Source organism: Ylistrum balloti, unplaced genomic scaffold (assembly GCF_031769215.1).
Source record: "Ylistrum balloti isolate Yb309-2 unplaced genomic scaffold, AGI_CSIRO_Ybal_v1 Utg369958, whole genome shotgun sequence".
In the NCBI taxonomy this organism is placed as follows: domain Eukaryota; kingdom Metazoa; phylum Mollusca; class Bivalvia; order Pectinida; family Pectinidae; genus Ylistrum; species Ylistrum balloti.
Genome location: NW_026782057.1, coordinates 875,632 through 885,935, shown reverse-complemented (window position 1 = coordinate 885,935; position 10,304 = coordinate 875,632). Strand labels below are relative to the sequence as shown.

The 10,304-nt window shown below is 33.4% G+C and overlaps 1 protein-coding gene across 1 annotated transcript; it reads right to left on the bottom strand.

Annotated features, from left to right (window-relative positions):
* Window positions 1-490: 490 nt before the first annotated feature.
* LOC132547514 (neuronal acetylcholine receptor subunit alpha-10-like) lies at window positions 491-5,692 on the bottom strand. The gene is made up of 7 exons (XM_060211269.1): window positions 5,617-5,692; window positions 4,850-4,989; window positions 4,556-4,600; window positions 3,783-3,892; window positions 2,404-2,939; window positions 1,201-1,403; window positions 491-847 (listed from the first exon to the last, which is right to left on the bottom strand). Exons 1-7 carry the CDS (start codon window positions 5,690-5,692, stop codon window positions 491-493), a joined length of 1,467 nt encoding a protein of 488 aa, XP_060067252.1.
* Between the last annotated feature and the right edge of the window lie 4,612 nt (window positions 5,693-10,304).

Below are 10,304 nucleotides of genomic sequence, written 5' to 3'. Positions count from 1 at the left end.
TGAATATTGTTCTCAAAATTTATACATGGTAACGAAATGTAGATTTATAGAACGAAGGTGAAAGCGTACCTTTGAAGTATACAAACGTTTAGACTATACAATGTAGATCGATATATATATCGATCTACATTATGTATCTACATGCTATATATATATATATATATTGATGGATAATTTATACAATATATACAATGTATGATACAAGACTATATATCAATCGTTACGTCATCGATTTGATCACATGATTACATAAGTAAAAAATATAACTTCGGCTACATATGGCACCGGACTTAGCATCACATTTCCATCACGTTTTTCGCTTTAAATATTTACATGCTATGTATTTGTTTCATAGATAAAAATGATGAAATATATTTCTAAAGCATTTCATGACAGTGACAATCATCAGGCTATTTAATTGCACACGACATTGTTCCAGACAATATTATGGCTACTGTACTACAACGGTTTCTAAGACTGAAATGTAAAGTCAATTTGTGGAGGTTTGGATGAATATTGTTACAGTGGTGATGAAACTGATGATTATGAAGATGAAAAGGAAGATTCGGTCCACGATTTGGCCTAGAAGTTGCCACTCCGCAATATTCTCCTCCCATTTGTTGTGATCGCGCATGAATCTTTCGATCTTGGACAGCGACTCGAGTTGTTTTCTCAAGATGTTGATCAGTTCAGTGGCATTCAAATGAGAATCAGATTCACTCGATTTGACATTCTTACTGTTTTCATATCTATTTGTTTCATCAATTGTCTTGTTATTTTGTTTTCCGTTGTCAAGGCTGTTGTTTTTCATTTCAAAATCAAAGGCTTGAACTTCAATTATCTTTGGCTGTGAAATAAAATGAAATAAAATATATAAATAAAACATACCAACATAACAGATTGATCATCACAGATGTTTGGAAATCGCTAATTTTTTTTTAAAAAATTGTGACTTGGTTTGGATTGTGATAACAAACCCGACATCAATACATTTTCGAAAAACATTAACTATATAAAATGTGGTTTCAAACACTTTGAAACTTTATTTTCTACCAGCTTATTCTTTCATATTGTTAGCAAAAATAGGAATCGGAGTGTTTTGGGAAGACATGAATATCTTGTTGACGGGCGAACATCTCACAGAAAGGGACCGTGTACCGTTCTTTCGATTGATTTAGAATGTTACAAAGTACAACATACCGTTGGTGGGGAGGGCGCGACTGTCGCTGTGGATTTTTGTGGTGTTTTGACTAAGACCAGTTTCCCGAGGACACCGAAGAAAATGTTCCTGATAATCTTCGGAACCTCTTTGCCGTGATTGCCCTTGTAGTGGAGATTGAGTACAACGACTGTCATCAGACAAGAAACAGATACCAACAGCATGGCACATAGAAAGTAGACACCTGTAACAGGAAAAAACACACACTTGTAATAGAAGTCGACAATTAGATTGTAAACAACAGTCACATAATTGTCACACAAATTGATTGATGGTATCACACAGGATGTTGACACTAAATCAAATTATATACTTATTTATATACAGTTGTGGAAACGAACAAGGCACCAAAAATTTCGTACGCAGATCGCGCATACATCGTGCGCACGATACATTATCCTGCACACAACTGTACGATAGGATCGCACACTTTGTTCAGTTTGGTATAAATGGTTGACTAAAATAACGTTTTTGAAAATTAAACTGAAAATTCGTGAAGTTATCACTTAATAGCGATCACGTGAATACTGTATATATCAGGTCCGAATCCGTACCAGCTGGGCTGCCCGTGTAACAAATACAACACTTAAGATTTACCTGAGCATATTTTTTTTTTAAATAAATGGAAATGATAGTAATACCAAAGTAATGGAAATAAAATTTTCGTTCTGACGGTATGAGATTATAAATGATTCACTGCTGTGACATAAAGAGACTTCCATTGAATGTTAACATATATAATGTGCACATAATGTGTGTCCGTACACTAAGGTTGGTCACATGTGGCCCTTTGTAAACAAAACACTTAAGACTACGAATGTATCTAACTATTCAGTGTGTATCTGACATATCTACAAGTGTACAACCTATATATCAATAGCTCAATTTTAAAATATTCTTATATATTTAGACAATAAATAAACACTATCACACTTATTTATCACCCATTTCTAAATTTATATCAACCGCGAAAGAACCGCTCAACGTGTGGACAAATGTGCGACGGCTTATTTCCTCCAATTTTTCCTATCGTGCCCAAATCGGGCAGACATAATGCGCACATCGCAACGTGTAACGTTGTGCGATTCCACAACTGTAGATACGATTTTAATGGTGCTTGTTCTTAAACATAAATACAGGATGCAATACAATTTTAAAAATTATTTTTCTATGAAAAAAAGTACCTATATATGGAAATGTCTCCGATGAAGGAGGCAATGTTTCAGACACGACCAAAAGGAAAACAGCCAGTGAGAGAAGGACAGTTATCTCCAGGGAAACTTTCTCTCCGGAGTCCGGGGGAAGTAGGAAACCCAAACAGGCCACAGATGTTATCAGCATACACGGAAACATCAAATTTAGCAGGTAAAATAGGGGCTTCCGATCGAGTACGAGATAAAACGTCACATCCGGGTAGGGTTCCGGGCAACATCCATAGTATATTACGTGACGAATAATGTTGACGGCCTTCACATCCCACTCTACGTTGTTCACGAATGACGTCAGATCTCCTGATACTGTACTGTTCGTGACGTTGAGCTGTAACCCATGGTAAGCCCAGGATCCAAACGTCAGTGCGCATGTTTGAGTATCAAAAGGAAAGTAGGTCACATCGACCTGACAGAGACTAGTGATGACTGTTGGGAAGTTGTAGGCGATTGAACCCGATGATGAAATGGTTAGTCTGTAGTCCTTTACACCCTCGACAATACTACCGGCACTGAAAAGGCGAAATTAAACTTTTCAACGACACTAGGAAAGCTAAAAACTATTTTTGACAAATAAAAAAAACCTTCCAAGTGTAACGATCTTGTAATTAAAGAAATAGAGTTTACACGACAAGTAATTTTTATATATGATAGTTCCTTATTTTTCAACAGTTTAGAAAAAAAACATGAGATTTAGCGAATAAATTTTAAACTGAATTTGTTAAAAATCAAAATTTAAAATCCTTATACATGTACACATTTTTTATAGTAATGTAGAACTTGATAAATTGTCAGAATACGTAATCAGTTAAATTTTGCGAAGTACGGAATTATGCCATCATCAAAACTACAGTTTTTTGCAATTTCTTTTATCTTATTTACGATAAGACAAGGATTATTACAATGGACAGTTACTTTCCAGTTCACCATTGCCCTTTTAATTAATTACATTACACGAATTTCCATTTCGTATTTACGTTGCAAGTTTTGCAATTTTTTGTTGTTGTGAAGTACAAAATTCGTGGCGAGTTTCATAACATCTCATACCAAATGGAAACGAATATAATATTCTATTTATCAGCAAGTCAGATACTTTTACAAGCATTTATGAAAACCATATTTTATGAGACTGAAATATCGATTTGAAATCAGCGACATTCTTACACAAATAATTCTTTCGTGACTTCACAAAGATAGGACGTCATGAAGTAACTACGGCACCACAGTTGAAATTAACAATGAAGTCAAAGTTTACGAAATGAGTATTGTTACACCAATAACAGAAAGGTTAGATGATGAACAGGTTTAATGGCGTGTCAAATACTATCATCCGAGGAGATGCGGGTGTCACTTACTTATCATAAAGAGTGATGTCTGGAATCCATAGTTTTTTGACTGGGACGATGAGATGAGCTATAGAATCAAATTCTGTAGCGTTCCATACCAGATTACAGTCATCCCAGTTCTAAAAAACACCAACTAAATTACATCAAAAACAGAGAGCGAAAAATTAATAGCAAGCTGACACTATAACTTTCAGACATCCATTTTTAGACTGGAGCACTTTACTTCAGTAAATACTGCAGTCAGCTAATATTTTAAACTGTAAATGTTTGTAAATACCATATTTTCATTAACATATTGTGCTTTACTCTTAATCTGATTTAATTAGTGAGAGTAATTAGTACAGAATTTTGTAATTAGATATTTGAATTCACATAACAATTACTTCCCGGTTTGTAAAAGATTCTCCAAAACTTATCCAGATTTGACGTCAAGACATGCTTGAGACTACGATTGTTCATAAAACGGTATTAAAACACCATGAGGGACAATTTGTATGCTGTGTAGATTTCATACCACTTCTTTTATACATACGCCGGTTTTTGTTGTTGTGTATCAGTATGTTCAAAGACTCCGTTATAATGACATACTATTATGTACTATTAATATGTTACACCAAAAAACTGATAATTTCTGCCTAGTCAGTAATTCAAAAGTGTCCCCGCCGTTTTATATCACTATTTCATTCTGTGACCATAGCATTGTGTATTTCTTAACTTAATTCAACGATCAATTGTGACTTGCTAAATATAGATGTTGTTTTTTTTTCTTCTATACAACTTACCCATCTCATCCAAGCATTTATCTGGAGAAGTTGTTTTGGTTCATTCTGTAGAAGAAAGTTTAAATAATGACTTATATGGTGAAGTCATAACAGAATCAGCATGACTAAATTTCATTAACAACAAACAAACAAACAAAACAGATATTATGATAAATGTTGGTAACATATTGTGTATCCAGATCCTTTAATACAGCTGTATGTTAACAAAAACTAACGTCATTTTATCTTTTTTCCCAAATTTTGGTCAGACTATCATTGAAAAGTACCTTAAGCACTTGAAATGGCTTTACTTACCAACTCTATAATTTGTCTGAGAGCCATTCCAATTCTTACTTCGACCGGTCTGTTGATGTCACACACTGGTTTAACTTCATTATGGTAATTCGTGAAGAGATGGGTCATAAGGGCAGAGACGTTGGCCTTTTCAGCAACACCTGCGGGTTCACAAATTCAAGACTCAGTGGAGGTCAATTATCGATTTATCAATAGATCTTGCATTATTACCAATCATTTGATTGAAACAAACTAACTACCCCGTCACGTGAACCATTTGTAAAGATTGTCGTCCAATTTCAATACAAAGTGGATACTAGAAGAAAAATAAACACAATAATTGAATGTCATTCAATGCTTTCAATTGTTACTTATGAATATTTAATGCGTTTGATATCTTTGAAATTATTGTATTAGGGACAACATCAAGAAGAACATATTTACATATCGAATTATAATGTCGATGTGATTAGGGTAGACTATTTTTTTAAATTATAGTCGGTGTTGTCTAAAACTATCAATACATATTCATAAATACTCACTTTGTTTTGATTTTTGCATATAATTCTAAATAATTTAAATATGCATATACATTCATCGACGCTTATAGATTATTTTTCTATCGTAAATTTTCAAACAAGCAGAACAAACACTTTTTAGGACTTATGTACTGGTTTATCGTTTAACTCCAACAAAGAACATTTAAAATGTTTGCTTTGCAATATTTTTGACATCCGCTGTAAACATTTGAAACAGGTGATTCTATTATTTTTTTTTTTTTTTTGTACTGCTGGCACATGGTTGAATCAATTTCAAATACATTACTTTATATTCCATTCGTTTATCATACATGAAGAACGACATTGTGCATTATGAAAATTGCCGGTATGTATTACGATGAATAATTTTTTTCAAGAACTTTAACCCTAACTCGAAATACATGGACTAGAGTAAAATATTATAAGCACAATTGAACATATAGCGAAACTTCTGTATACATCGATATATTATTTCTTAGGAAAAGACGAAGCCGTATTTTGAAATTTTTGACAGCATGTCGCAATCGAACGGTCAAAAAACCCAGTAAGATGGTTAATGTAAATGTATATAATCTATTTTGTGCTGAAAATATTACACTAAAATATGATTGAGTAATGGCGCTCTTTGTTTATCAATTATCACTGATACCCGAAATAATTTTTGCGTTAATTTGCCTTAAAGTGATAAGTGCTAAAGTTTGGTTACGGCAAATTAAGTGTTTACAGCATCTGCGACAGTTTTTCAAACGGCATGTTAAATGAAAACATGAAAACACAAAACTTTTTATTTTCTTCTAATCTTGCGTAAATATCTCTGTTGTCAAAGATATGGTCAATGAACGTGAGATTGCACTGACCGCTATGGGTCACGTGTCTGTTTGTGGCGTCATCAATAATTGATTACGTGACACCTATTTAAACAAACACATGCAGCACTGTCCCAGTTGTTCTATGGGTTGTCGGAGAAAATACCAAAATGTGTATAGAATCATAATGAAAATTTAATTTTGATAACACTAGGGCAAGATATGAACAAAAAATAAATTACACGGATACTCCTGAAAAATTACATGGAAAATATCGTCTGCATCATCGACAACAGCTGTCCTGTAGATCTTGGTCAATCCAAGTAAAAATGTCACGTTCTCAAGTGAGAACAAGGTCTAACACAATGGAACCAACAGGCAGACCAACTAGCATCAAATACGTATAATTTTATATCGTACAGGAATTAGAATATTTCCCAAGATCTCTATAACGACAGTAGAGTTGACCAGTGGCCAGTGAAAAATTCAAACTGTTGTCTCGGGAAAAACAGGAGATTTGAAAGTGAACCTAAAACTAACAGTTTATCAATCATGTCCCCTCAAATCAACAACTTAAAAAAAAGGAAAACGATCGATTGACTAATTAGATGTACTTGTTCTTTATAAATAAATAAACATTGTAAGATGTACTTTCTTATCAATTCACATCAGTGGCATATGCATTAAAGAAATCTCGAAAGACAAAATGACGTTTGTGGAGAAAAGGTAGATTTACTCATGAAAGCGATTCCACCTGTGATGCCTTAAAATACTTTCAGCAACCTTCCTGACGAACACGATTAGTCCAAGACATCCCAAGGCTTTCCACACACCTTATTGTAAAAAAACCCACTTTTGTTTGAAATACCAAACCCGTAATTGATTCATGTCCCTCAGACACGTTACAATGATAAAACATTAGAACAATCACAACGTCAGATCTAGCTAGCTTGCATCACTATCCCATTTCCGCCTCGCTCGTGGGAAATGATAACCAACAACGCGTCATACCCAGGGAATACACACAATACTTAAAATAAACAGTCAATGATGCATGAGGTTTGTTTCAAAGTAAATGAAAACATTCAATCGTGATCGCTAAATGTAAAAAAAAAAAAAAATTAATATGGCGTAATAGTGCAAGTTCATTTCGAGAAGTTGTCGGTGCTATAACTGGTATACAGTACGACTGCGGTGAATGAAGCATTCGGTTTATCCATATTGTCATTTCTACGTATGCAAATCATAATCAAACTTTGCGGCATTCAAAGGCGTAGGTCAATGATTTATGGCAGAAACGGGTTTTAATCGAAAGAGTTTCATGTATATGTCACGTAACTCATTAAGACTTGATTGCTGTGATCGGCAATATTCAACGGCGTTTATTTCATAAACATTAAATGACTTTCTCACTATATTTGCCGATGCCAATATTGCTCACATTCATACAACAATTTCTTGTGTGTCACACAATTACTATATAATTCTAAATCAATACCTTGTGTGTCACACAATTGTTACACAATTTTAAATCAGTATCGTGTGTGTCACACAATTGTTATATAATTCTAAATCAATATCGTGTGTGTCACATAATTACTATATAATTCTAAATCAATACCTTGTGTGTCACACAATTGTTACACAATTTTAAATCAGTATCGTGTGTGTCACACAATTGTTATATAATTCTAAATCAATATCGTGTGTGTCACATAATTACTATATAATTCTAAATCAATACCTTGTGTGTCACACAATTGTTACACAATTTTAAATCAGTATCGTGTGTGTCACACAATTGTTATATAATTCTAAATCAATATCGTGTGTGTCACACAATTGTTATATAATTCTAAATCAATATCGTCAGTGTCACACAATTGTTATATAATTCTAAATCAATATCGTGTGTGTCACACAATTGTTACACAATTTTAAATCAATATCGTATGTGTCACACAATTGTTATATAATTCTAAATCAATATCGTGTGTGTCACACAATTGTTATATAATTCTAAATCAATATCGTGTGTGTCACACAATTGTTATATAATTCTAAATCAATATCGTGTGTGTCACACAATTGTTATATAATCAGTTTCGCGTGTGTCACACGATTGTTATGTAACTCTTAATCAGTATCTTGTGTGCCATACGTTGCCATAAGAAATCAATGCTTTCCTCCAAAAGTCGCCTGTTACTTTACGATTTAGATCTATTGATTTAATTCTAATTATTTTTTATCTTAATTGTTATATAATTTACAGGAAAGGTAAAGCAGGAACACAAATATATTTGTTTATGGATTGGTAAACCTTACTACTCCTATGAATGTTTTGTGTTTTATGACAACGGAATCCTTAGGGTAACGACAAGAATAATATGATTATAACTGAATGCACAGTGATTAGTGAAGACTAAACGATGCATTCGTACTGTCACTTTTACATCAGTTTCTCTGAATGAATTTTCCCTTTCTGGGTAGCAATATTTCTGCACCCCGACCTATGATGTTTACTTTTCGCAGTTGATTTTATATTCAGGCGCTTGTTACCAATATCCCGATTTTCTTACAAAATGTGACAAAATTACAGCGTTTCGAGAGATGTAGGTAGATGAGATTTTGGAACCGTTTACAGCAGTCATTCTCATCTCATGACGAAAAAATTCTGAATTTAGAACATGGTGGGTGTCGTTGATGAAGCAGAAAATGCTTACCCTTCTGTGCTTCACTTGTTCAGAAGCCTTTATAAAATCTTTCGTTTTTCATATTTTGCCCTAGTTTTTTTATTTGAATGTAATTTTCTTTTGACAAGTCGGTATTTTCAGTGTTCTTTGTGCATAGCGAAACCACTGTTACCACAAAATAAAATCTAACATGACATTCTGATAAGAGGGAAAAAGGAACAAGCTTGTGAATACCAAATTTATTCTGACATGTGAACGCCGTATTGCGGGAAGCAGGAATGCCACTGACAAATCATACAAGGCTCGGAATATATTGCTCTAATCATCCAACCAATTTGTTGTATGAATTGTTGATGATGACGTTTGGTTACGCTATCAAGCGGTGATGGATGCGAAAGCATGTCATTTCTTCAAAAATGAAAACGAAAGTTATTCATGGGAAAAAAACCAATTAATCTTATCCTTTATAACAACCTAATGTCATTAATTAAAAACAGCAAGTTAGAGCACTTAGAGGCATTTCCTTTTGTATGAGATATTGGCACGTCTTTGATTTCAATTCTATTTGATTTCACATGTCACAACTTGACGTCAATGTATAAATTGATAAACAGTGCTAGGTAGTTCAATGTTTTTCTTACTTTAAAATAAAAGTTAAGAGAAACATAATCCCTGTTGCGACCTAAATAACTGTTTTGACCTCAAAAGTAGCCGATGAAGTGTTCTGGTGCGATGTCACTGAAAATATCAATAAAAATGCAAGTGTGATAACTAAAATGGGTTGGATGACTAATAATTTAGTCTTTGGATGTAACTAATTTAATAGGAAAAAGCCCACACTTATTAATTGAGAAATGAGCAGTACTTTATCATTATGACAATTTTCATTACAATGGTTGTGTTGCTGGCTGGAGACAAGTTTCAATGAACGTTTCGAGAAAAACATGCAAAAATCACACTATTGATATTTCTTTAAATGGAAAAACTTGTGGATTTGATTAAGATTTCGTAATTATTCCTTTACAAATGTCATTTAAGTAATTTCATGATCACAACTTAAAGCACGATCTCTTTTTATCAATTTTCAAAATCCAATCAGAAGAAGTACTCAAGACAAATTGATTGAGCTTGCTATTTGATCGTTATATTTTGCATTGAAACGTTTGAAGGTATTCAGAAGAAAAAAAAAACAAAATTCTAACAATAACCTAAACTGTGTTATACAGCTTATTCGTCCTTCTTGGTCCTGTCAGTGATGATGACAAATACAAATTTAGAATTCAATACAACAATGTCAAACAGATGGTTCGTCCATTCTTTTACTGGTCAGTAATGGTAAGGCTTAAAATGTCTTAAGTACTCCCCCGAAAGAAAATAATATAATGTCCTACCTATACCTTTTATCTCAAAGCGTCATCGAATTTGTAACTTGATTTTG

Excerpts from the sequence above, each read along its gene's own strand:
- LOC132547514 (XM_060211269.1), bottom strand. The coding sequence starts at position 5,692 with ATGTCGTTCTTCATGTATGATAAACGAATGGAATATAAAGTAATGTAT. Across the intron at positions 2,940-3,782 it reads GACATCACTCTTTATGATAA|TGCCGGTAGTATTGTCGAGG; the intron begins GTAAGTGACACC and ends TCGCCTTTTCAG. Across the intron at positions 1,404-2,403 it reads GGAGACATTTCCATATATAG|GTGTCTACTTTCTATGTGCC; the intron begins GTACTTTTTTTC and ends TTCCTGTTACAG.